This window comes from Genypterus blacodes, unplaced genomic scaffold, assembly GCF_046128005.1.
Source record: "Genypterus blacodes isolate CSIRO-AG114 ecotype Tasmania unplaced genomic scaffold, CSIRO-AGI_Gbla_v1 ptg000067l_1, whole genome shotgun sequence".
Taxonomy (NCBI): Eukaryota; Metazoa; Chordata; class Actinopteri; order Ophidiiformes; family Ophidiidae; genus Genypterus; species Genypterus blacodes.
In genome coordinates, this window is record NW_027466879.1 from 7220056 (window position 1) to 7247458 (window position 27403).

At 40.4% G+C, this 27403-nt stretch overlaps 2 protein-coding genes across 3 annotated transcripts; one reads left to right on the forward strand and one right to left on the reverse strand.

Moving 5' to 3' along the window:
- Positions 1–891: 891 nt before the first annotated feature.
- On the forward strand, positions 892–18965 carry adam10a (ADAM metallopeptidase domain 10a). Its single transcript, XM_076155724.1, has 16 exons — positions 892–1228; positions 4648–4798; positions 8988–9106; positions 9693–9851; positions 10279–10379; positions 11257–11418; positions 11504–11596; positions 11788–11971; positions 12808–12971; positions 13074–13257; positions 13681–13831; positions 13939–14122; positions 14226–14337; positions 14670–14890; positions 15005–15131; positions 15430–18965. The coding sequence occupies exons 1-16, from the start codon at positions 1177–1179 to the stop codon at positions 15534–15536; spliced, it is 2271 nt and encodes a 756-aa protein (XP_076011839.1). The 5' UTR covers positions 892–1176; the 3' UTR covers positions 15537–18965.
- Positions 17070–25673, reverse strand: lipca (lipase, hepatic a). Of its 2 annotated transcripts, none has more exons than XM_076155726.1 (9): positions 25417–25673; positions 24340–24527; positions 23797–23976; positions 23594–23711; positions 23276–23509; positions 22394–22636; positions 21212–21326; positions 20034–20252; positions 17070–19522 (listed from the first exon to the last, which is right to left on the reverse strand). In XM_076155726.1, the coding sequence occupies exons 1-9, from the start codon at positions 25496–25498 to the stop codon at positions 19387–19389; spliced, it is 1515 nt and encodes a 504-aa protein (XP_076011841.1). In that variant the 5' UTR covers positions 25499–25673; the 3' UTR covers positions 17070–19386. The 2 variants fall into 2 exon arrangements, with proteins under 2 accessions (XP_076011841.1, XP_076011840.1); XM_076155725.1 differs by having other exon boundaries at positions 24340–24533.
- Between the last annotated feature and the right edge of the window lie 1730 nt (positions 25674–27403).

Consider the following 27403-nt stretch of genomic DNA (forward strand, 5'->3'; position numbering starts at 1 on the left):
GTGTTGCTCCCGCACAATATAGCTTCCTCTGTGGTTCACACGTCACATTATTATGCAGAGGTGGAACCAAGTGTCAACCAAAGATAAGACAGTTAGAAGTCAAAACTGACACGTCCAAGTCCTTAACTTTGAATGTGGAGTCATAAACAAGTTACAATATGCTTTTAATGCCAGAGAGATAATTAGCTTGCCAGTTGCCACAAATTAAGAATGCTTTTAAAACTGCATTGCTAATATTTTCACTTACGCTATGCAATTCATATAATTTGATACATTTAAATGAAAATACTCAAACAAATGTCCATATAGGTTGCATCATTTTATCTGTATAAATGGTTAGGAAAAGAATGCCTATAAAGTATTTTTCAGTTCAAAAGGGCTCAAATTCAAGAGATATGCCTGTTATGTGACACAATTCCCACAAATATCTCATCCTTTCATAGTCAGATGCTTTTGGAGTGGTTGTTTTCATTTCATCTGTCAAGATATGTCACATACTGTTAATGAGGAAATAAATATTATTTTTGAAAATCGTTGTATTCTGCAGATGAATGAGTCATTATTCTTTCCACATTGATTTATATATTTATATTATGCTTGTAAATTGACCTTTAATCCAGAGTACCACTTTTATAACTATAAATTTAGCTTTTCTGTTCATTTTGAAATGTGATTCATAAATACATTTGACTTAACTTTTTACATATCTAGTTGGTCTTCCATAATAACGTACATATATTAAATTATTACATAAATAAACCGACACCGTAAAGGTCGGAATGTTATCTGTAAATCTGGCGAGTTGCACGCCCAACGCACACACGCACGCGCACACAAAACCCGGAAGTTATGGCTTGCGGAAGTAAACAATTGCATCGATTAACATGAATACTGTGTAAATGTTTTATAGATTTGGTAAACTGAACGTTTGATTGTGCCTGATAACAGTGCGAGGGAGAAATGGGTGTGCCAGGACGAAAGTACTCCGGAAGGGAGTGTCTGTGTGTCCGTCTGCCTATGAGTGACGTCATGCCCAGCCTGAGCTTTTGATAGCAGCTTAAATGTAACCAGGAGGGCCGGCTGTACCTTTAAGAGGAAGGAAGCGGAGCGAGAGGAAGCTGTCCGCGGTATCGCTGGACCCCCTGCTTGTTTACTGGACTTACAGGGAATTTCGATATGATATTAGTGAAACTCCTTCTCTTGTCTTCGTGCCTACGAGACCTCACAGGTAAGTTTGCCACTAATTCTCATACCAGTGAAAGTGTTGGGGATCGCTAGTGCAGCTAACGCTAATCGGATTAAGCACTTGCAGCTACCCTGGCTATCTAATTTAGCAAGACAGCTAATGTTAAATAACTGTAGTTAATTGTTATTGCGCAAATGTGTGTTAGGCCCGGAGGGGCTTGTGATCTGTACTTCGGCTGGTTATAGTTTTTGTTAGCTAAACAGTTGTTGTAATTAAACTCTTGTGTGTAATTAAACTCTTGTGTTGTGACAGCTTGAACGGTGTGTTGATCACCGTTTAGGGAGGGAAGCTAATGTTACCGATCATTTGAATGGCAAACAAGTACGAGACTCGGAAGTAACAGAAATCCCACTCTGGCGTCTAAATGACGACAACCCGAGCTTGGCTAACTGGCTAGTGTTTTCAGTTAAGACACGCACAATAGTGTAAGCCAACAACATCCATACTGTAGATAAATGACGTGTTTTTGCTGCAGCATCGTCTGTTAGCGGCCACACACTGGCTGTGTGTTTCTGCATTTCTCCCACTGTGATGAAACGTAACGACCTTAACTTCTAAACAATGTAAACAGCTCCACTCATCACCTCCTAGCATGACACTTGGGGGTTTCTCACGGATCTGAAACTGTTAACTAATTTGAGGAAATGTGTGATGGATATTATTGTCTCTTTCACAATCCATCATCCTTCACAAAACGATAATGCTCACCTAATAGTCTTGTGTGTAAGGCATGTCTATGTCGGGTATATCTATGGGTATAATGTTTGCATTGTACACACACTCGTGTTTTGGTAGCTGAAGGTTAGACGAGAACTCTAAAAGTAAAGTGACAAGTCTCATGGAGTAGAGGGGCATTTATCATGTTATCTGATCATTATAACTTCTTCTAAATGGCAGAAATATAACAAAATAAGCAGCATCATCATCTTAGGTTCCTTCTTTTGGCTGTGTATTTTTATCGAAGACCCCATCTGACATAACAATGAGCATGCAGTTCCGAAACATTTAGTGGCTTGTTTTTATACACAGAGGTGAAGGAAAAGACACACGTGAATCAGGTGAAAATGGAATCAAAGTATCAGTGACACAGCACAATTATCATGACATGGGAATTTAACCCTGGAGTTTCAGATGACATCAATGCTGTTTGCATGATGATATCATAGGAACAACCTTTACAGGATGCCATCATTCCATCGTTTCAGCGATCACAAAACTCAGCATGGACACCACAGGCTGCAGCAATTTGCGAAAGATTGTTTGCTGTCTGATGTTAATATAAGCATGTAATATGAAGCAGCACGGACCTGTGTTGGCTGAATCTTTACATAAATGCAACAACCTCTTGTGAATGCTTGGTGAATTTGGTTTTGAAGGAGTTAAAACAGCTGTAGGGAGTAATTTATCTACAGCCAAAGTAAGAGAATGGCGGGACAGCAAATTATTGGATGATGTCAGAACCCAAACTGGTGTAAACACATAGCATTACTTTTACTATTACATTTCTGTGGAACTCACTGTTTCCCACTAATGTGGTTGCACAATTTCTTCTACACCTGTCGTAACCGGCCTTGGGTTGACTAGTCTACATTGCAAAAAGCCTTCTTGGGAAGCATAGAAATGTTTTATTATGGACAGTATTAGTCAGATTTGATAGAAGTTACACATCAGGTCTCTTAACTGTTCTGTTCCTGTACTGTGCGATGTACAAGGTGGAGCATAAACATTGATGTCCCCCTCTGCTGTGAGGCATCTAATCATTTGTGTAAAGCAGTCTGCACATCTCCCAGCATGCATTGTAATGTGAGGCTGACATGAGTTGTGACCCATACTTTTACCGCCTCCTCGGTTCCTGATCCGTACACTGATATAACCCTGACAAAGACTATAAACATACTGACTTATGTGTCTGTATTCTTTTCTTTTCTTCTATCAGTTTTGATACATAAGAGCAACCACATAATGAAGTAAAATAACAAAATAAAGCTTGTTTGAACCACAATTGAAACACAACAAATCAAAGCACAAGTGATAAGAAGAGCTACACACAGCTCCGCATCACTTGGTGTAAGCTTATAATTATATTCGCCGAGTGGCAGACTTTACCTGGTGAACTCTCCCTGTACCCTGATTATGCAACACATGCACATTAAGCAGATCACAGCATCCTATTGATCCCAGTCATATATACTTCTACTGTACTTAAGATTCTGTTTGTCATAAGATGCAGTTTGTTATCTATAGAGATCTTAAATGCACCTATCGGTAGTCTGTCCTGGTATTTAAAAAAAAAAAAAATTAATTTGATGTATAACTTGAAAACAATAAGGAAAATCTAAAGAAAACAAGATTTTCATTGCATCACCATATTGTGCCTTTAAACTGTTCTGTGAATGTGTACAAAATGCTCCTGTGGTGTCAGACCTGTTAGAAGTGGGCTGCAGCACGTCTCACATGTGCTGCAAATCCACCGGTGGAGCTGCCAGTTTGTACGAGAGCCGCATTGTCAACAGATGCAACAAATCTGCCACATCTGAATGAGACCAAATCTGTCAAGCAGATCACATAGTTACTATAATATTTAGTATGAGAGTATTGTTGTTGGATTGGTTAATGTAAGCAGGACGGTATGCCTCTGCCATTAGTGTGCGAATGGGAGAGTCTGAGATCGTTGTAAAGCACTTTACTTTCATATAAAAGCGCTCTATACGTACATTTATTATTATTATTATTATAGTTATTCCTTGGTTTTAAGTTGGACGGGTGGGAGCGTCTCAGCGTTTTAATATTTATTGTTGTCGCTGAGTAATGTAGTGACTCTGGCATGGTAGTCGGCTGTGTTCAGTTGGGCTAAAGAAGCTAATTGGCTGAATCATGTCTCCCCGCATTCATAAACATGTTGGTGCTGGCCAGGTGGAGCCTCTCCCTGTTTGGAGAGCTGTGACTCCCACCACACTGAGGGCCCACAGCAGCAACACAAACTAAACTACAGGGCCGGTGAGGGGAAGTATCCTCATTATCCCAGTTGGGTTCTTAGATAGGAAGAATGTGCTTACTTAACTTTCCAAGGGCTGCTTTTATTGCAGATTACAGCAAAACTTCCCTACTAGTAAAATCATGACTTCTGACAGATATACAGGCGATGAAATCCTGGAAATGTCCTGGGATTTGTCCTCCTTTTCCTCCTGTCAAATCTTAGGAAACCAGATGGTGACAGTTGTGCGATTAACAGTCTTGCTAAAGTTTGACATACTACTAGAAACTGCCTCAAGCCTTTGCCACAATGTCAAGCAAATGTTGATCTTACCTGTTTGTGTCATGTGCGCTCACACAAGTGACTGCTTGCAAAATGCTGCTTGTCTTCGCTGCCTTATTGATCAACAACTGAATTTCTGTTTCAGGTCAGCTTGAGAACCGCTTGAACAAATACATCCGCCATTATGAAGGTCTGTCGTACAACACAGAAGCTCTGCACAGCAGCCATCAGCGAGTCAAGAGGGCCGTGTCTCATGAGGACAGGACCCTGCACCTGGACTTTCACGCTCATGGACAGTCAGTTAAACTGCACACACACTCACACACACTCTCTTTCTGTCTTCTATCTTAGACTAGTTTGTGAAATGTATGTCATGCACTTTACCTTGGCACCGTCGGTCTAGGCTGAAGGGAAGTGCGTATTTCACGTAGTTACTATTTAAATAGACGTAAATGTACACAATTCAAAATCGAACTTTGCCTTCTGACTTCATAAAGCAATTAAACAATGTCGTCTATTCTATATAGAGAAACTAACCTAACCCTAATCCCATTGATTTCACGCATGTGTTTACCTTTTGCCGTAATCCCAGTATAGACCAATAATGAGTTTTGACTGCATGTAAATGTCGTGAATGTTACTGTTTACTTTTTGTTTTTGAAACCACCGGGTCAGAGAAAGCTGTATCTCTAGTGTGTATCTTAGATTATATGTGTTAATATCTTGGCAGCGGGCATATTTGTATTACAGCTATTATCAAGATATGTGAAGTAATCCTGTACCGGTTGGTTTCTGTGACATTGTATAACCACAGTTACTATGGTTACTCCAAGATCTAAGCAGACGGGACAAACCGCATTTTTGCCAGCTTTAACCTAAACTTACTTCTCACCTTGCATTCTTTACCTCTGACAGTGGAGCCCCCTTGTCTCCTCATGTCTCTGTTTGAACTAACTTGTAATTTGATGTAAGCTCTTGTCCGGCCCAGTTGGTCTGAGTACAGCGTTATTAGCGAAACATTATATTAGTTCAGGCTGTGAACACTGTTAATAGCCTCACATTTGTATCATATACTTCTTGTTGGTATAAAGTCAAAGTAGAATTGTTTGTATGACATACTGGTAGTTAACTCTTTCATCGCTCTCATTAGTTTTACATTCACTGTCAACATCATCAACAATCATCTTGTGCTCGTGTACCACTTCACATTTTGCAAATGCTGTTTGGACTACAATTGTGTTACTATTTCTTTTTATTGAAGCAAACATTTGACATGACAGTGTGCATACAGTTATAGGACATTTTGGAGATTGTTTTCTATACAGAAAGAGGGGGGAAAGGAGAGAGAGAGAAAGAGAGAAGGTTGTATTATTATTATTGTTGTTGTTTAACTTTTGTCGAAGACCCTGAGGTAAAATAGGCAATATGAGTACAAATTTGGACTATAATTGGACTATAATTTCATGAAAAAAACTAAACCTTTTTCAAAAAGTACAAAAACAGATACGTCAATCAATTCCTTGCCTTAATTGGACTCTGATCATACAGTTGTCAAATACTTGTAAGCATACTGAGAGAGGAGCTAGTGTGTGGGGTGAATAGATCCAACTGCTAACTTACTGGAAAGGGTTTTCTTGTGACTGTCTTGCTGCACTCACAAGCACATCCACGTGTGCTCACACACACACTTGCATTTGTGAAAGGTCAATGCAGAGCTGTGTGGCACTACAGAGGTTTGTTGTAAGAAGAGAAAAGCTTTCTTGTGCCTGCCCACTCACATGAGTACGGTATTGTGGCTGGATCAGGTGATGGAACAAGGCAGGGCAGACGGTTCTCTCTCTGTGGAGGGCTTCTGAGTGTAATGCCCACAATTAGTCCCTTACACTATGGTGCTGCCTGTCACACACTGCAAATGTCAGTTCAATGTCTTTACTGTGCTTTACACAAATTATTAGCAGGACAAGAGTAAAAGCGTTTAGGCCCTAGAGGAGCTTCAGTTTCTACAAGTAACCTGGAAGTTTTCATCCACAAAAAAAAGTTTGCAATAATGACTAAATCTACATACAGTTACCATACTAAGGAAATGTGTCCATAGATTTTCTTTTGGATGTTTCCATCTCAACTCGTAGACTATAATATACAAATTCATTCATATCCCAATTCCAAAAAGATTGAGACAGAACAAAAACAGAAAGCAGCGATTGTATATATTCCCTTCTACCTATTCTTAATTGAAAACCTTGTACATATACAGGATCATTAATGTTTTAATTGATGAACAATAGTTTTTATAATTATTTACATTATGTTTGTTTGTTGTATATCATTCTAAATTGTGCTGCCTGAAATCCATTCGCCTTTTTAATCGGTTAAAGTGTGAGATGAAAATGTTATTTTTCTAGCATGTAATCACACACATATATGTAGTTTATTTGTGCCATAGGCGTATGGGTCTATATTATTGACTTATACAGGGCTGTTAGGGCTGGATACAACTAAAGAGCACGTACCATTTGTTACACCAAGCAGTGCACATTACAAAAAGTGGGCAAACAAATGTACAGAGCAAAGCTGTTGATCCATGAAATTGTGTATTTAGATAGCAGAATAATTCTGTAAACTCGGTCATGTCTTCAGGGTTCTCCTCCTTTCTTGTGGCCGGTCTGCCTACTGAGCAGCAGACTGCATGGCTATATGACTGTCAGATGTTAAAGTCAATGTGTGTTCAGCATTTGGAATACATCTGAATAATTTATCAGTCAGCTGCTGTCTTGATCCTTAGTCTTTTTTGTTTTTCTGACTCTGCATATTTTGTGGTGGTTAACCCATTTCTATTAGAATTCATATTGAGTTTGTTTCTTTCACCGCAGTAAAATGCAAATGAAATGAAATTCTGCCCCTCAACAATTTTGACATGAAGAACAACGAGCCCTATATTGAAAGAGTATGACTTTTTCTGTTTTGAGTTATTGATAAGTCCTACTCGACATGAGATGACCATTACTCACACACGATCACCTAGAATGTGAACGGTGAAATATGCTATTTATTTATAATTAACAACGCAAAGACTTTTTCATCTGAAGTGTCTTTGTGGGTTCAAAGTTATGGACCCAACCTGAAACAGGCACCATGGAAAACCTGAACAAATTGGATGTGTATAAATGAAGCTCCAGTGTCTCAAAACAGAGCTGCAGGTTCAGGTGGACGGCCCGACCTCCGCTAAACACGGCAACAACAGAAGCAGGTGATGAGTCGGCTGCTGCAACAAAGTCGGTTGCTGAAAAGTCTAAGCAAAACATTTGACAGCTTGAGATGAAAAATGGAAACTACAGTAAATTAAGAACACTTGACCTGTCTGTCTCTACATGATCTGCTGTCTCACTCCCCCGAACATCATCCCTTTGCTCCTACTCACTTCTACTATCTGCATTCCTTTGATATCATTACCGCTCTCTAGTAAATGTCGAGTAGGAACTATCCACAGACAACAACTAACTAATAAATGAACGTTTGTTACTCACTACATGGGTCAGGTGATTGCTCTGTGGTGTACAGCTCATTTCAGGATTCTGGGAGGCGAGTGAGTCACATGTACCTTGTCTCATACATTTTTCTGTCTTTGAGGCCGTGCTTCCACCAATCAGGGGATTAAAACTACTCTGCAGGGCCATGTGCATATTTCCTTGTGCTTTGCCTCAAGATATAACTGGTCATTTTCAGCTTCTGTATAATGCAGGTTCTTGCTGTAGCAACTCATGTTTACCAAGAGAGATCAGTCAGTGTTACACCTTCTGTGCGTTCCTAAATCTGTTCTCTATTCTTGCTTACCTTGTTCAGCATCACATCAGCCACCATTATGTCATATGTATTTGAATTAGGACTGAGCCCTACGGTTTTTGAGTATTTAAAGACTTTTGTTTTGGTTGTGCTCAAGTACAAAAGAAAAGAAGACATTCAGTCACTTCTCCCTCACTCGAGGAAAACAAACCAAAGTATTTCAGTGAACAACGCTGACATAACTGATTAAATCTGAGGTCTTCTGGGTCAGAAACTACAATGAGCATTACTCACAAGTTGCATATAGAAAGCAGAAATGCCCCGGGGGCATCAATGGATACACCCACATTAGTTTCCAAGGGTTTCCTGGCTTTTGCTCTGAATCTGCTCTTAATGTTTTGTATTGGTTGTGTGGTTCATATTTGTTTAGGTTATCCAGTACACACCCACTGCCTCTGCTCTTCAGAAAGGTCTTTCAACCTTCAGTGTTCTCAGCTTTGCAAAAGGGCCCTTCATAACACTGCTTAGAGCTTCACTGAAACACAGTGAGGATTAAAGGGCTGGGACCCAATTGAGCCGCCTGACCAAAATGTGTATCTGTAGACTGTCTATAATTTTATCTTAAATCTGTTGTTGTTGTCTGTCTGACATTTTACTCGGGCCATATAGAATTGCAACGATTTAATAAGACATTTTCCCCAATAGGCATTTCAACCTACGGATGAAGAGGGATACAACCCTGTTTTCTCCAGATCTGGTCATTGAGGTGTCAGGAATGGAGACCCCCGCTGATACGTCCCACATTTACACTGGAGAGGTCTTGGGTAAGTCCAGCAGTTAACTCTAGAACCACGCCTGGGCACAGATGCAGATCGGCCATACAGAATAACCTGATTTTTTGTCAGTTTAGGTTTTCACAGTAAGCAGTACAGTAGCCCCTGTGTGTATCTAAGGTTTACATCAAGTAGCTCTCCTGCAGAAGTACACACCGTTTCCTTTCAAACAGTTCTTGGTTCCTCTATCTTTGTTTCCTTCCTGGACCTCGCCTGCAGAGTTCAAAAGAACACGAGGCAAAACAAGGCCATTTGTCCTATCATGTGACCTGTCTGTACTGTGAGAGTGTGGCTGAGGGAGTGAAGGGGAGAGACCCGTATCATTTTCTGTCACACATTTAATTTTCCTAAAATTGCACATTTTAGATTTTATTTTTTACATTTTTAATATGTTATTTAATCCCAAATGTCCAGTCTTACATGATCAAATGCAAACAATTGCAATTGTGCTCATTGGAAACCATTGGCTTGGCAAAGTGCGACAGGTTCTACTATTAAATCCACATTATAACTTCAGCTCTTTAAAACATTCTTCTGCTGTGTCATTTTTTGCATTTTTCCCTACTCTATGTATCAGGCCAGAAGGACACTCTGGCTCATGGTTCTGTGGTTGATGGGCGCTTTGAGGGCTTCATCCAGACCTACCAAGGAGTTTACTATGTTGAACCCACTGAGAGATACCTAAAGGAGCGGAATGTGCCCTTCCACTCAGTCATCTATCACGAGAAGGACATTGGTAAGTATCTGCCACTGTAACTCATTTTCACCAGCAGATCTCTGTGTTTTGTCTGTAGTTGCTATGGCATTTATCAGTTGTTACCTCAGCGTGTGAAATCCCAATGTGCATCGATTTCAACCATGAGGCGGCCTTTTGTAAAGTTAATTAGTGACCAGGACTTCGCAACGTCAGTGTCAGATGGACTATTGAAATGAGTATAAATCAATATAATTTGACTCGACAGTAAACTGGGGGAGTAACAGACCTAGATCAAGTGTTAATCTGTTTACTCAGTCATTGTATGACATGTGGTATGTAGTACTGTGCAAAACGTGTGAAAAATCCAAATCATGGATCACATGAAGAGTTAGAAGCAGACACAACGGCTTAAGTCTTCAGAATAACTTTTTCCAATCTCTCAAACCATCTCTCATCAATCTTCCAGATTATCCTCACAAGTACGGCTCAGCGGGTGGCTGTGCAGACCACACAGTGTTTGAGAAGATGAAGAACTACCAGGCGACGGCAGTGAACGAACCCATCAAGGTTAGCTTTGAACCAAAACCTACAATAAGTTAACGTTCAGATTTATAGCATATTTGCAGGTTGGTTTAATCAACTGATGAACTATCGATGAAGTAAGCGGTTTTACACAAAGTATGTTCCACCCTGTGTAAGGGTTAATTCATATTTCTACACTGTCTCTGCAGTTTGATGGCACACACCTCAGCTATGCGGTGTTCCCATTCTCTCTGGCAGTCTGGATGATTAAATACAGTTTCCACTAGGGGAAAATACGAGGGCGGAAACATTCCCTTATCCTTAGCACCAAAACACTTCTCTCTCCTTCTCTGTTTAAAGTACTTGTGTATTTACTATCAACATGAATCAACTTTCATATTTCCACGTCGATGTGCTTGCTCCCGGGCAATTTCATGGCAACTGTCCTTACGAGGATATTTGTTGCTGCGGTGCAAGCAGCAGTCATACGTCGCATAAATAAATGATGCTCTCAAGTCTCAGCCGGTTTTCTTCTCCACTACTGAATGTTTGAATGTCACTTAAGTTTCTGACGCTGCTTGATCAAGGGGACTTAACTGCCACCCACGACTTAATTGTGTGCTATTGTTTTTGTAGTCATTTCTTCTTTTCATTCTTTTAGGGCATCATTTATCTTTTCTCTGCAAACCTTCCAAAGTATCTGGGGTGGTCAAATGCAGAGGATCAACTTCACTTAAAACCTTTTCTGCCTCAAAGTTATGAACTGTTATGAGCACCTTTTAGACAACCTGTCAGAGGATGATGATGGTTGTTTCCTCCAAAACTCTTCATGAACATTTGGCTGGTGGTTGTAGTTTGTCTTCCCCACTCCATCCATCTTCCACACATTCAGTATTGAAGGTTTGTTTTATTTTTGATACAGGATATGAATCGTGAGTTGAAAGAGGAGGTCTCCGATGGTCCAATCACCCTGAGGAGGAAGAAGAGGGCAGCAGGGAGAGACAAAAATACCTGCCAGCTCTTCATCCAGACTGACCACCTCTTCTTCAAGCGCTACGGCACAAGAGAGGCTGTCGTTGCCCAGGTATGCATCCCCAATGTCTATCAAAAAGGCTTCAGACTTAGTTCAATTTAATAGTTATGTATTTATATACTTCTTTCGTCTTTAGATCTCCAGCCATGTGAAGGCTATCGACTCGGTTTACAAGGGCACAGACTTCAGGGGCATCCGAAACATCAACTTCATGGTCAAAAGAATTAGGGTGAGTTCAAGGTCAATGATTAGAGGCCCTCCAACTCTTGGGGGGCACTCTTCGTCACGTTGGTTGTGCTATAAAAATCTGTTTGTATAAAAACATCTGAATGAGACAGTTGTATACACAGGAATCTCTCAGTGAAGAGTCATCTCATTTCCTGCTCATTTAGTGTTATTGTTCCTATCTTTTTGGCTCAGGTAAATACAACCGACGATGAGAAGGATAAGAGCAATCCTTTCCGCTTTTCTAACATCGGAGTGGAGAAGTTTCTGGAGCTAAACTCGGAGCAGAACCATGATAAATACTGCCTGGCTTACGTCTTCACCGACAGGGACTTTGATGATGGAGTGCTTGGCTTGGCTTGGGTCGGGGCTCCTACAGGTTGGTGCACAAAATACACACAGTCCAGCTTGGTGGAGCAGAGATGAATTGGACTGAGCTGGGGAGTGAACAAAGGGAGTAACAGTAATGGTCATGGTGGATACTGGTCAGCAGCACAGCTAATGTAATTTTGATTTGATGCAAAGCACTTTGGCTTTAAGTGGCTTCAGTGGAGGACTTAACACGTTCATACACAGAATGCAGACATACATTGTATAAGCACAGTCATACACATACACACTCGATTGTAATACACACATTGGTTATTACTTTAAGTGCTTTGATCTAATGTTTCTGTGTGGCTACAAGCTGTCTCTGACATTTAATGGGTTATGGGAAAATCTGTTACCTTCCCTGCAACCCTGAGCTGAGCAGGCAAGCTTATTTGTCCTGAGTGGTTTTAAGTGTGTCTTTCACTTTTAACTTTTAGATATTTCAAATCAGATAAAAAGGAGGGTTAAATCAGGATGCTACATATGTGATTGATGGATTATAAAACACTTTTCTTTCACTAAAAACATTGTAAATCATCAGTTATTCCTCAGGGCAGAAACACGTTTAGTTAAAGCTCTATCTACTTTTCTTCATGTCTAACACTGACATGATGGAAGCATGTGATTGGCTACAACGACCATGTGATTAATGTGTTAGCTAGCCTGTCATCATGGACACTATAATTCATTCCACGCTGCCACTTACACAGCCAGTGTGACGTGATGTGCTGCAGTCACGGTGGTTCCTATCCCCAACAAGTGTAAATAATATTCTCAGTTTTATGACATTGACACTGCAGAGACCTGGACTCATACATCATATGTTCATTTTCTACACAACAGGAAGCTCTGGGGGCATCTGTGAGAAAAGCAAACTGTACTCTGACGGGAAGAGGAAGTCTCTGAACACAGGAATCATCACTGTGCAAAATTATAATTCCCATGTACCCCCCAAGGTGTCTCACATCACCTTTGCTCATGAGGTTGGGCACAACTTTGGTTCTCCTGTAAGTACACATGTATTATTACATTAATGTATAATGTGTGATTATATTTCTTCCCAACATTGAACAGATTTTAAATGGCTTTTCTTACTGAATATTTGACAGCATGACTCGGGGGAGGATTGCACCCCGGGAGAGTCTAAGATGCCGGACAAAAAAGAGCTGGGCAACTACATCATGTATGCCAGAGCCACATCAGGGGACAAACGTAACAACAACAAGTTCTCCAGCTGCAGCATTCAAACTATAAACTATGTTCTGGAGAAGAAGAAGGACTCCTGCTTTGTTGGTAAGTTCACTCTCTTGAACGTGTCAGTGTGTACATGTAGAAGGGTGAGTCGATGCAATCCAGAGCTCTCTAGCAGTTACACAACAATAGAATAAATGAAAGGAAGAGAGTAGCAATCACTTGCAATTTGAGGGTTTTCCACATATTTTGCCATCACACACACACACACACACACACACACACACACACACACACACACACACACACACACACACACACACACACACACACACACACACACACACACACACACACACACACACACACACACACACACACACACACACTTGCATGCACTCGGCACAAAACACACCAGTAGAGCTGCTAGAGAAAACAGGATTGGATATGAGACAATGTTTGTGTTCTTATTTAACACGTGAACTAAGAATGTATGTCCTCACTCTTCTGAATCTATGTGCACAGAGTCTGGCCAGCCTATCTGTGGTAATGGATTGGTAGAGGAAGGTGAAGAGTGCGACTGTGGCTACAAGGACGAATGTAAAGACCAATGTTGCCATAATGCCGAGGAGTCTGAGGGCACAAGGTGCAAACTCAAACCCGGCAAAGTATGCAGGTCAGACAGGATTTTCATTACGTTTACCAGCATTTCCACAACGATTTGTTGTTCCTGGCATTTTTCAGACTTTTGATTGTATATTTTGAATGGTTCCTTCTCTGCAGTCCCAGCCAGGGCCCATGTTGCAGCGAACAGTGCACTTTCAAAGGCGCCAACGAGCAGTGCAGACTTGTGTCCGAGTGTGCCGACGAGGGCAGGTGTAACGGAGCTACAGCTCAGTGTCCCACCTCAGAGCCAAAGGCCAACTTAACAACATGCCACAAAGACACACAAGTCTGCATCGAAGGGGTGTGTTTGCATGCGCCGTTGTGTTGTAGTATGATTAGTGTGTACCGTATATGTGATTGCAGCTATATCTGACTTTATCCAAACCTTGCTGTTTGACTGACAGCTCTGCACTGGTTCCATCTGTGTAAAATTCGGGCTGGAAGTGTGCACATGTGCTAGCGAAGATGGCAAGGACGAGGCGGCTGAGCTGTGCCACGTGTGCTGCATGGAGAAAAGTGAGTGACGGGAATCAGAATACACAGGAGCAGCAATACACACTTACCAAAATATGATACAGTACAAAATGCTAGAGGAAAAAAAGCCTCATTATACAAACTACCTGGCCAATGTAGAAAACAGGAAAACCCAAAGTAAAGGTTTCATAATGTGATGGACTTCATTATGGCGTGTTTGAGATAGTGGAGAAAAGTTCTGTGTCTCCCAGCATGATCTCTGTTACGCCTTTGCCATATTGTGGAAACGATTTGACTGAAGAACAAGATATCTCATGACCCATTACAAAAAGTTCTGTTGTCAAAGTTTCGATGTCTCTGTCTTGTGCCCACAGTGAAACCAAACACCTGCAGCAGCACCGGCTCTGAAAAGTTGAATGGCTCCTTCAATAAAAGGGTCATCACGCTGCAGCCCGGCTCCCCCTGCAATGACTTCAAGGGTTACTGCGATGTTTTCATGAGGTGCCGCTTGGTGGATGCTGATGGACCTCTGGCCAGACTAAAGAAGGCCATCTTCAACCCAGAGCTCTATGAGAACATTGCTGAGTGGATAGTGGTAAGTGTTCCTGTACAGGATGATGGTGCTCGCACGTAGAAACAAACAATTCTGTATTCCATGTTCTTATTTAGATTTATTTAGCTGCCATCTAATGTTTTGCGTGTTCTGCAGGCTTACTGGTGGGCCGTGTTGTTGATGGGCATTGCTCTCATCATGCTGATGGCCGGCTTCATCAAGATCTGCAGCGTCCACACACCCAGTAGCAACCCCAAACTCCCCCCACCAAAGCCACTGCCTGGTACCCACTTTTGGCTTAATTGAGATGACTTTAATGTACATTATGTTTTTTTTTAAGATAAAATCAACCCGAGTCGCATTGGGTTGTTTGAACAATTAGGCTATTTTCTTTCGCCAGATAGTAACAGGTTGATCATAGACATTTAGTGAGTCCCTATTCTTGTGTAACATCTGCTAGACTGGAGCAAGCTGACACTGACTCACTCCAGTCATTGTTGCAACGCTGAAACATGTAGTTTTAGTAATGGTTATCTGCTAAAAAATCTTAGATTCTTGCTGAAAATGTTTGTGTCCTGCAGGAACGCTGAAGAGGAGGAGGAGACCTCAGAATTCAAACCCCGGGCAGAGCCACCGTTCCCAACATCAGCACAGAGAGAACTATCAGATGGGACAACTGAGTCACTGACACTCTGCTCTCCTCTTTGCCTTGGTTCTTCCTAGTGCCTATATCGGGAGCACTTCACTCCAAAGAGTTACCCTTTACCAACATCTATTGCAAGATTCAGACTAAACTAAACTGATTTCACTGGACTAGACCTCAGGTTTCCTGGGCCTAATGCACTCACCCAGTCCCTCTGCTGCAGGAGATCAGACAGCAGAGGTTCACACAGCTTTTACCGGAAATAAACAAATAACTTTTTTACAGAGGAATGGAAGAAGAAACTCACTTAATTCTGTCATGTGGTGTTTATTGGTTTTGTTTGAATGCTTTTTTTCTTTTCTTTTCTTTTACCAGAATGAGGCAGGGAGGGATAAGCACCGTTGTACTTTAATCACCTTCCTCTGTCCTCCGTCTGTGCTCTTTTTCCTGTTTTCCCTCTCTGAGGTGCTGCCATTATCGGCAAGACAGCAGAATTGCAAGTCCCACCATGTGTCGCTGCCAATCAGAAACCGGAAGGATACGATGTATTTTGCCAACGTAACTAAATCCTTATAATCAAAAAAATTCCTGTGTGCAGTTGTACACACATGGCAGTAATTAAGATTTTCTCTCCGATGATGATTTACTGTTTTAACTCCCTTTCTCAGGATTACTTAACAACAGCAAACACATATAAATGGCAGAACAAAAGAGATGACTGCACGTGTTTCCTGTAGCAGGAACATTACAGCCATCAGATGCAGTGCAGAGGTTTTATGAGAAGAATGTAGATAAATGCTTAATAAGATTATAGTCATCTGTTAAAAGATGGAGGGTTCTGGAATGAGATTGATCATATGGAAATATACATTTCTTGTTCTGATTTAGTTTTGCAAGTTGCGCCGTGCAACGTTTACATAAAGATTTATAGTTTGGGGCTGAATTAATGGTTGGAGAATATAGCTTTTATCAATCTGATTGTACCAAGTGTGTATTGTACTGTATCACTGCTGTCTGACTCATTGCTTTGGCACTGATTTGTTGCATATTTGTGAATCAACCACTTTGTACTTACAGCTGTGCTCTTTGCTCTTTCCATTCAATGTGAACGACTGGTGAAAATATGCAGACCAAATAGGAGATCCAGTGCTTTAATAGACTGATTCCCAGATCAGGAGGCTGTACTTGGTGGAACACTTTGGGCAAGGGTTTTTAGCCCAGCAACACAATTGTCTGTCAGTGTTGTCATGATTTTTTTTCATGAAGATTTCATGATTTTTGGGTCATTTATGTCGCTTGTCACATAGTTTGCTGCCCCAGGTCTGTAGTCTTTGAGTGAACCCTTATGGATCCATCTACTGCACAAAGATTGTTTGCATGGCACAATAAAAGAAAAAAGGATTTAGTGGATTTCCAAATAGAACTGTGTTATGCTATAATAACACTTTTTGATTAGGAAAAATAGTACCCAAAAAAAATGTTGCAACACCATGCATGTATATCTGCATCACACTCTCAGCTTACATTCAAATACACACGCTTCATGGTGACATTTCATTGGGAAACACTTCTAGAGGCAACAGTGAACATATTATTTTTAATCTAACTAGACTTATAACTGTACAGTTTCTTTTAGAGGCTTGTGAATGTGTTCAGCACAGGGTTTCAGAAGGATCAATTCAAAGACCAACAGATCTGGTAGGTTCATGCCAAATATCTGCAGCAGAATGCTCCAACTAGCAACCAACAATGCCAGTGACGTAAATGATCTGAAAATCACTTAAACAGAATCATTTTGAAAACAAACCCACAGTGTTCCAGTACGATTACCACTGTCCTGTCGTCTGTGTTTGAATTTCACACACTTAAGGTTATAAAATGATTACAAGTCCATTACAAAATACTCAAGAGCAGTTGGCAGGATGTTCTTGGTCGTAGTCAGGCGTCACAAATGCAAAGAACCTGACCTTTTGAATGTTATTGTGGATTTAGCTTTTATTGATTTTTCATCTGCAGTTCAGATTATTTGTATATGTAGAGGAACTGAAGCCAGCGATTGTAAGATTCTGGTGGCTTTGTTGCTGAGGTGAACTGTTGGCTCAAATTGAATGGAGCAACAATCTGTGTCAGACGTCTGGCTCGCTCGACTCCTTTTTCTTCCTGATCATTTTGAGGGGCTTTCCTGTCCATGTTACTCTCAGTTGGTTTGTGTGATGAAATTAAAATGTGCCTGTTCTGTTCTATGGCTGAAGTCAGTCTGTGTTATTGATTGACAGCTCAATCTCAAGTCTGAAGTCAAGTCTGGAACACTGGGATTTGGTTTAGGGCAAAATCACACTGAAATCACCGAAATGCTGCATCTTCTACTTTCAATATGTTTTAAATTAAATATGTTATGGAATGCATGTTTGTCTGGTATTAAAAGCAGCAGTCTGTAAGATTGTAAGTCTGTAGGATCCACATTCCTTTAACTTCTGCTCCCCTTGTCCTGCCTCCACATGACAGTAGAGATGGGGAGCTCTCTTGTGGTACATGTTGGTACAGTTTGGGCTCTTAAGTCAGATTCCATCAGCAGGAGGCACTGAAGTGAGTAAATAAAAGTTTGCTGTCCTCTTCCCCTGATATTCTATCATATGGCTCATGAACAATGAAGCGTTGGGAGGTCACGTCCTACGTAAACACAGTCTGTTTACATTAGTTTTACAAATTCCTCCAAAAACCAGTTTAAGACAGCTTAAATACCTTTTCTGTGATTCTTCAGTTTGAACAAAAAACATCTCAGTGTTCAAGTTCCATTGGGTAACTAATGGTTTGAAATGTAGGTCAATGGATATTTATTTATACCCATCAGGATATGAGTATTCATTTCCTAATTTTACAAAAAACTGCCTTTTTTTGTGCTTCAGATTAGCTTCAGATTTTACTTTGTAAGGGAGTTTTAGTTGATCATTAATTTAAGAGACTAGAGTAACCACCACCACCACATGACTTTCCTTATATGCTTCAAATTTGGAGAGCCACAGATTCTTATTGTTGCCTTAATTGCAGTACAGAATATTGGAGCACTGAGTGTATGTAAACAAGCATGTCATCATTTCTCTTGGAAAAATGGGAAATTCTATTGTCTAGACATAAAAATATTTATTCATACAAAACAAATGTAATCCCTTTTAGCTATTTTTGTTCTTTTTGGTGCTACTGGTGAATGCTTCTTATCGGCTGGGAAAAAGAATGTTTTGATTATCTTTCAAGTTTTTATTTCACAAGACCTGCTTTGAATCATTTCTATATGTTTTGGTTTGGCCGACTCTGGGTGTGAGTTTACTTGCATAAATTGAATGCCATGAATTTTTGCATACATTTGTTTTTCACATTTTTTGCTGACTGATTTCATAGATAGATACTTAACGGATCAGCAATGCTGTCTGGTTTCTATCTCTGCGTTTTGTTTTCATACACCTTTTCTTTCCGTCTCCCATTTTGCAAAAATGAAAAACAATTTGACTACTCCAAAGGCATTAATAAACCAGACTTGATCAAATGTCTCTTTCCGTGTGTGTATTGCAGCCTCAACATGGCAATGAATGGCTCAGATGGAGAACACAACATATACGTAAATGCAAAAATGTATCTTTTCAGGGGTCTGTGGAGTCAAGAGTAGAAGTTCTGCAGCCTCAGCGAAATTGGAAATAACCCCAGATTATGGACTACTTGGCAACTGGTTATTTTGACATGTTTTTTTTTAACAAGGACCCATGAAACCTTGATATAATACAATTAAAATGTAAACATCCTTCAAGAAGTCACTGACCATCTCATGTCAAACTAAATATTGGTTTCCTCCCTCAAACTGCTCAGATTGGCGTTGAGGTGTGACCATGATTAGATGAGGCCCTCAGAGCTGATTAGTCTCTTGTCTGTGTTTCCTCCGCCACTGTTTGGGACGGCTGTCTTCCTTACAACGGACAAATACTGTATCCTGGGACACATGGATATGTTGCCCGTCACTTGTCATGGCACAGAAGAATGTCCTACAAAAAAAAAAGAAAATGTGTTATCAGCAGGCGAGGTCTGCTACCAGGAAATATTGTGTTTCTGAATTCAATAGAAAACACTAAACACAATGGCTTTGATTTTTGTAATTTACTACATAACCCAACCATTACCTGCAATAATAACCAGCATTACAAAACCTCAATGTGTTCCTTGTTGTGCAGATATATTTTGGTGTTGTCATATGGAGCTGTGTGATCCATCAGCCTTATGATAGAGGTTTCAAAATATGAGTGTAGGAGGGAAGACTAACCACTAGGTGGCGGTAATGGTGTGCTGTTCTGTAGTAAACTGTTATCAGAAAAAAGTTTACTCGCACACCTGCTAACACCAAATATCTCCACAATGCTCCAAATAACAGATTAAAGAAACAAAGTCAGAGACCTAGTCAGAATAAATAGTTTCCCAAAATTCATGAATCTTGTGAAATTGCCTATAAATCTCCTAAACTCCTCTCCCATTTTGCTGCCTGGTTAAGAAGAGCCATACCTCTCCTGTGTCTCTCCTGCTTTCACACTGGTCTTGCCCACAGTGAGGTGTGGTTGGCTCCTCCGGCCGCCCCAGGGCATGATGGTCTTCATCTTGTTCCACATGTTCTTCCACATAGCCAAACCCTCCCAGTGAAACTTGAGCAACATCAGCTCTCCGATGTCTTTGTCCAGAGTGATGAGGAAGGTGTAGGTCTTATTGCTGGAAATCTCTTCAGTGCTTGAATCAAAGAGACAGACAGGGTTAGAGGAGTACTCAGATCCCTGTTACAAACAGATACAAGTAAAAGCCATGCGTTCATTAATTCTATTGCAGTAAAAGTAAATTATCATAAAATGTGCACTCAAGTATCCAGAGTAAAAGTGAAGGTTCCTGCACACACTAACCTTGTGTCTCTAATTCTGGAAATAAATGGATTCACATAATGATGAAGAGGTCAAACTCAGTGTGCCAAGTATCACTGAGCTCACCAACTAAACACCACCTCTGAGAAACGTGTAAAATGTAAATTGTAATAAAAAACACCGAGAATCTGTTGACTGAAGTTGACTGTACACATCACTATCTACATAATTATAATTCAAAATGTAGAGCTTGAAAGTTGTCTGTCCTGACTTGAGACTTGATTGACAAGACATAATACTTTCTTGTGAACAAAATAGTGACTTGATCCCACTCCTGGTATTTAATTTAATTTAATTCAACATGATTTATATAGTGCCAAATCACAACAAAGGTTATCTCAAGCAGAAGCGGGTTGGAGGTGGGTGGCCATCTACCTTGACCAGCTTGGTCAGGTTAGTACATGCAGCTGTCAGATCAATATATTTGAATAAAAAGTACAATGATCTCTTCTGTATTGGAATTTTTGTTTTGTTAAGATTACTAAAGCAGTTCTTAGTGTTGTGATGATTTAGAGCACATGAAAATCTGTGCCCACGCTGCCTGTAGCTCTTTGATTCACACATGATGGACGACACAGTTGTCAAGGATATGATAGGCATATAAGTAGATTCATTTATTCCAACCATCTCCATTCATACTTCTTTTTGATGAGGCAACACACACTGCTGCCATGTGTGTCAGCTGCTTTCGGTCTGATAAAACGGAGAGCACAGCTGTATATTGCCTGTATGGAGAGCAGATGTAAAGTAAGCCTGATGGGAAGTGGTACTCACAACGTGAGGGGGAGGTCTCCACTCTCCTCCTTTGTTCCAGTGAGGGAGACGGTAAGAGACGGCTCGATACCCTCCAACTGGTTCACAAACTGGATTTTGAACTGGTAATGGTAAACTGCAGCGAGGGAAGAACAGTGATGAGCGGAGGTGGAAGAAGCAGTCAAAATGTACTCAAATTCTAAAAACGTTGCTTTAGGTGTTCAAAATTGTAGGTAACCCTTTGAGGTCTACAATTTTCACTGGTGCTTGGACTCAACCTGTTTTTATATGATGTCAAATTCTTTTTTATTGCTTTTGATGTATGGTGTGATACATCATGAGTGCTCAGACTCATTTCGTATGGATGTTTGTAACATAAAAGGCCTCACAATCTGCCCTGTGTTCATATGACTCCCACTTGCCAAATTGGTTTCAAATGAAGAGAAGCTATAAAGAGGCTTTTATTGGCTTTGCTCCACAGAGAGAGTCTGTTTCGGTGAAGTAAAGCCGAACTATCATGTTTCTAAGCTTACAATGCAACAGTCACCAAAAGGCCACGTTATACATCTCATTTCAGTATGACTTGAGATGGATCCACCGCAAAATCTGCACTCTGCTGTTTGCTTTAAGCTTTATGAAAAGTCATTGTATTTATAGGTTTTTAGTTTTGTTTTCTTGCTGATCTTGTAGACTGTATGACAACTTTCAGCAGCACCTGTTTCTGTTTTTGACCAGACTTTCATTCAGTGTGTTTGCACCTCACCTGGTGGACTCATTTTCACATTATGCAACGCTTTATACCTATTGTAACGCCTCATAAAATAAATTTGCTTTGGGTAGTATTTTTCTTCCCAATGCCCTGCATATACAGTAGATTTTGCTATGGGAAAGCTGCCAACTGATGTGAGAAGGCATCAGGATGTATTGGATAGCAATCAATGAGAAATACAGACAATTTAGGGCAAAAATGTCATAGGCAAACACTTTCTGATATAACAGCCAACATATCTGATTGAACTTCTAACTTCTAATTTCCCGAAGAGTAGCTTTTCAACGTCCCTTTTTCTGATTCTCTAGGGTCTATTCTATGGACTACAGAACTATGGAGCTGGTAAACAAATGCAAAAATGGTACAACTTACCAAAAACACAATATCATTGAGATACTTTCCTGATTAAGAAGTGAAGTATTACAAATACATACGTTTGTATGGCATCTGAGAGCGTGTTCTCAGGTAGAGTCTCTTGGAGGTGCTGGAGCGGACCTTCTTGATATTGTAGCCCAGTGTGTTGCAGCGGTTCTTCCTGCAGTCCAGACAGGCACCTTTGTTGAAAGCACTGTTGTCACTGCACCTGTATGCCATGCTCTGCTTGTCTTTATTCAGGAGAGAGTCCATGAAGAGATGTACAGCTCGTTCATGAGCACATTTCACTGTATGCTCAAAACCTATGAGGAAATGTAGAAATGTAAAGTCAGACATATTGATCTTCTCCTTTGTCTGAAGCATCAAATGTGCTTTAGCTGATGTTTCAGGAGATCACTTCCAGACTCCTCACAGACAAATGCCCCTGAGACTTCAGAATCTCAGTTTGATCATTATTTGTGGATTGACTTCATTATCCACAAAGCTGGACATCTGTCAGAATGTCACATCTCTTGAAAGTGTCTCACTATGTCTCATTCTGCTCTGCTCTGAAGCCTTTTGTCAGATATTTCTGTAGCCTGCAGGCACAGCCCAGAGGCCTGGAGAGAGAAGAGGATGGAGGCGCATGTTGCTAATTAAATCCACAGGATGACAGCTGCTTTAATGTGGATCCCACTTCCACATTATGCAGATATGTTTTTGTTGGAGAACCATAAATCTGTGACTGAGCCACTTATGTTGGACTTGAGGGAATTAAATCCATATGCCTGAACACAGAAGGAGAACCTGTCAACAAGCAAATGATGAAACGTTCCCCATGAGGGCCTCAAGTTAAACTATCACTGTTACTGATTACCAACAATTACCAAACAGATTCTGATGGCAGTTCAGAATTTCCAGTAGGCCTGTGAAGATGTTGTGACCAGTGTGTGCTACTGTACCAAGTAGCCCATACTGGGAGACGTGTTCGTAAATATTCTGCAGGTCACACCCGGGCTGGGTAGCTCCTCCGTTGGGGTAAAAATCATAATGACCCACAGGCTGTTTGATGCCCACGCTGAGGCCCATTCTTTCCTGGGTGAAGGTGTGGATGGCATCCACAAAATAAGCATCATCTGGAGACAGTCTGTCAGTGTGGGACATGCCTTCAAACAGCGGCCCCGCAGGATCCAGACCTTGAAGAACATCAGCAAAGAAAGCTTATATTTTTGTCCCAATATCCTTTCAGAATTTATATTCTTTCATTGAATGAATCCCACCAGTAATTCTTCCGATCTTCTCCGAACCTTCCAGAAAACTACCAGCAAACCCAGAGATGTGCGCACCGAGGCTATAGCCAATCAAATGAACCTTTCTGGGTGAAAGCTGGTAGTGATCCTGTTGGTGATTTAGGACATATAAAACACATGCAACACAACCTATGCCATGAGTGGTTTTCTGCTAGAGAGTATAATATTCTGACCTGAAGCGACTGCAGCAAGTAGGCGATGTCTTTTCCCACAGTGCGGGTGCTCTGTGCTGCCTGTGGATAATGCTGGTGAGCCAACATCAGCCAGTCAGTGATGATTATGTTCACATCTTTTAGAGTTGTCTTTAGGACTTTGGCCATCCTGAGCAGCCAGCTCTCCATGATACCATCCAACTCATGAAACAAAAGAGTGATGTTTCAATGTACAACAGTGGCAAAAGGCATCTGCCAAGGGGAGGGAACACCAAAGACAGTTCTGATCTGAAGTGTGTTCATTGGCCTGTTGTTTTATCTTTTGTCTTACATCTTTTGGAATACTGTAATGTTGCAAAAAGATATGAAACACAAGTCTGAAAATATTAAATCAATTTCAGATTTTAAAGCACTTTATAAAGTCTGTTATTGTCCGTTTAATAATAACAGTTCATTTCAGGGTGTACATAATGTTGTTATTAAACACACTCTTTCACTGCCTTTATTTTGGCTAACTCAATATTCGGTACCCGAAACAAAGAGAAAAGTGAGAGTTGACCTTACCGACCACCCATGAGTGATGATAATGAGGGGATTAGAGCTGTTGAAGCCACAGGAGGTGAGGATGTGAGGCTTCAGAGGATCCGCCATACATGTGTCCTCCAACGACTCTCCATCCACGTACATCCTGAACAATGTACTGCTGACATATGGAGCCTTCAGCCTCAGGACGCTACTCTGCTCTGTGTTCACTAAACCTCAGAAATCAAACAGCAAAGCATCCATGTTTGTCCCTAATACTATTAGACACATTGAGGCATTGCATATGTTTACTCTGGTGAATAATTAGACACAGTGCAGGAAGATTCCCTTATAACACAATCATTATTTAAATCAGCATTTTGTCAAACCATCAGATATATATATGAATAATTATCAGCCTGTTATTATTTTGCAAGTCACAATTAAGTCTAGTTGTTCTTGTTCAATACATTTAACATAATACATTCTGTTGGATCTTTTTGTTCATCAATTGCTGCTATAGCTGAAAATGTAACTGCTCCTAATTTCCCTACAAAATATTGCAGTCCCAAATTGATATATAACAGATATGATAAACTGTCGGTTTTTACTTGTCCATTGATTGGAGTCATTGCAAATACTAAGGCTATGTTCCATCAGATGAAGGTACCACCTGAAGAGCTAGACCTCTTCAGATTTCTCTGGTGACCCAATGGGGTTTACAGTCAGGACAGAAGTACAGGATGGATGTACCTGTTGCTGTTTATTTTACATTGTCTTTGTTGTAAAATGGGCTGAAATAACAATCAAACTCTTGAAGGCAAAAGATCAGTTAATAAATCCAGGGCTGCATCCCTGATTTTACTATTTTTATACATTAATCTAAAAACCATTTCCTCAGGGAGACAAGAGACTTAGAAGGCTTGGAAGTCAGAAGTCAGTGGTGTCAAAGTCGAGTTGCAAGTCTCCTTTTACTATGTCAAGTTCCTATTTGCTGACTTGAGGATTAAATCTGTGTCCAAGTCATGTCTTAGTCACGTGACTCGAGTCCATACCCTTGCTAATACAAGATAGAAGTGTGCTGTATCTCACTTTAGGATGACTTAAACACTCACTCACCTGTTCTGTTTCCTTTGATTTTCTTGCCTTCGCTCAGGTGATATGTCAACAGCAAATAGCAGAGGATTCTAACCACAGACATGATCCAATTTCTGCCAAATACCTCTCAAGGATACAACTGATGGTGCAATCCTTTTCCTGTGGCTGTAGGATTTATGAAGATGTGTTTATAAAATTAAAGGAGCCTTTAAAACAGAGTGAAATACACAATGTACTGCACCATACAGGGAGAGACAGGAGGTAAGCAACAGTCATGGTTTATGGATAAGGACAGATTTGGCCGCGTCCTGATTGGCTGGTGTTACCATGCAGATCAAACACATTGCGAAAGTACAGAGATATGAGTGAAAGGGCTGATCGGCTCCAGTACAGCAACTACATGTGAAACCCTTCATTGAGACTCACATCTGTGTATTACTGCCAGCATGTACATACTGAAATACTCTACATAGATTATATAGGAAATGACCCATCTGGACAAAAGTTAAGTCAAAATCTGGAAGATGGGATATTTTGTACAGTGTACACAGTCCAACATCCAGTCTCAATACATTTTCATGCACACACTAGTCCAGCTAAGGTCAATAGTCTAACGCACCAGACTGAACCAACATGTTTACATGTGTTAATTATAGCTTTTGTAACCAGTAGGCGGATGGATGGCATCAGTTGTCTCACTGTTTCCTCAATTAAACTGTGTCATCCATGCCAAATTACTTTTATATAAACATGGTAGTGATCAAACATTTTTATTTGTACTGATGTCTTGTCTGATGCGTTCAATTCTATCATCAAAAAAGGACGCAAACTCATTGCATTTAGGGTGGAAATGAGGTTGGGAGATGATTGTGTTGTGGGATGTGTCAGCCTATTGATCATTGCAAGTAAGGATCGTACATTATTATTGTTGTTGTTCATGATATTGGAGAAAAAGGATTCTTGCACATTTCAAGTTTAAATTGTAGGCACAAGAGTACATTAGTGTTAGTGTTGTTTTAGTATTCAGTATTTGAGTTGATATGGATTACAGGAATAAAGGACATATCAAATAAAACACAGAAATGGTCACATAAGGAAGGATTGCTAACAGAAAAAGTGGAAATATTGGGCCTTCTTGTGATAATCGAGCCCAAAGTGTGACCCAGATTATGGATTGGCCCTCTCACAAGACAAGACACTTCAAATATGTCCAAAATAGCAAAGAATTTTTTAGCACCATTGTCATGAAATCATCAGTTTTAAATAGAAAGTCAAACTCAGTGGAGATATTAGACAATACCTCTGCAAAGTCATCGAAGAAGTTGTGATAGTATTTTGGTGGCCTGTAAATAATTAATAGCAGAACTGGAGGGGAGGACTATCAACATTTCACTCTTTCCAGCAGTGTATCTATGTTTTTTTTCAGTGTATCCATGTGGGCACAGTACACACAAAGATCATGGTCACACACAAGGTCACACTTTGGGCACTGAGACCCTTAGACAATGACACAATACTTATGCACACATCACGCTCTAGGCTTTGATCAGTATTCATTCATGAGGAAATAAGACTCATGCGTTTCTCATGAATAAAACTGCTAAAGATCACTTGAAATAAACCTGTAAGTTCTGATAATGTGTTAATGTAATTGCTGCCTAAATCATCCCTTCCCATTTTTATGTTTCAATATGCATGTAATTTATTTGAAAAAGCCGGTGCGAATTCACTGAAAAACTCAATAAATACAAATTCAAATACACTTTTGTTAGATTCAAGCCCCCCTCTACACACACACATTAATTATTTCACAGCTCTGCCTTGAGTGTGTATCCTGGGTATTGTTAAATTAAGTATGAACACAACATTTCAGACTGTGGACATGTTTTTTGGAAGCTCATTCAGCACCGAAAGAGTTGAAGTCGAAGTGTGTCTGATTGTGTGATGTCACATCAGCAGGTGATCAGTTGGGAAAAGCAAACAATATGAGCGTTTGCTTTTCCTAGTA

Bases quoted from the DNA above. Each gene is read 5' to 3' on its own strand.
- lipca (XM_076155725.1), bottom strand. From the start codon at position 25,498: ATGTCTGTGGTTAGAATCCTCTGCTATTTGCTGTTGACATATCACCTG. The intron at 23,712-23,796 runs GTCAGAATATTA...AATCACCAACAG, and splicing joins ACTTGCTGCAGTCGCTTCAG to GATCACTACCAGCTTTCACC. The intron at 19,523-20,033 runs GTATGGCTCTTC...TTTTTTTTGTAG, and splicing joins GCAGGAGAGACACAGGAGAG to GACATTCTTCTGTGCCATGA.
- adam10a (XM_076155724.1), top strand. From the start codon at position 1,177: ATGATATTAGTGAAACTCCTTCTCTTGTCTTCGTGCCTACGAGACCTC. The intron at 9,852-10,278 runs GTAAGTATCTGC...TCAATCTTCCAG, and splicing joins CTATCACGAGAAGGACATTG to ATTATCCTCACAAGTACGGC. The intron at 13,258-13,680 runs GTAAGTTCACTC...CTATGTGCACAG, and splicing joins GAAGGACTCCTGCTTTGTTG to AGTCTGGCCAGCCTATCTGT.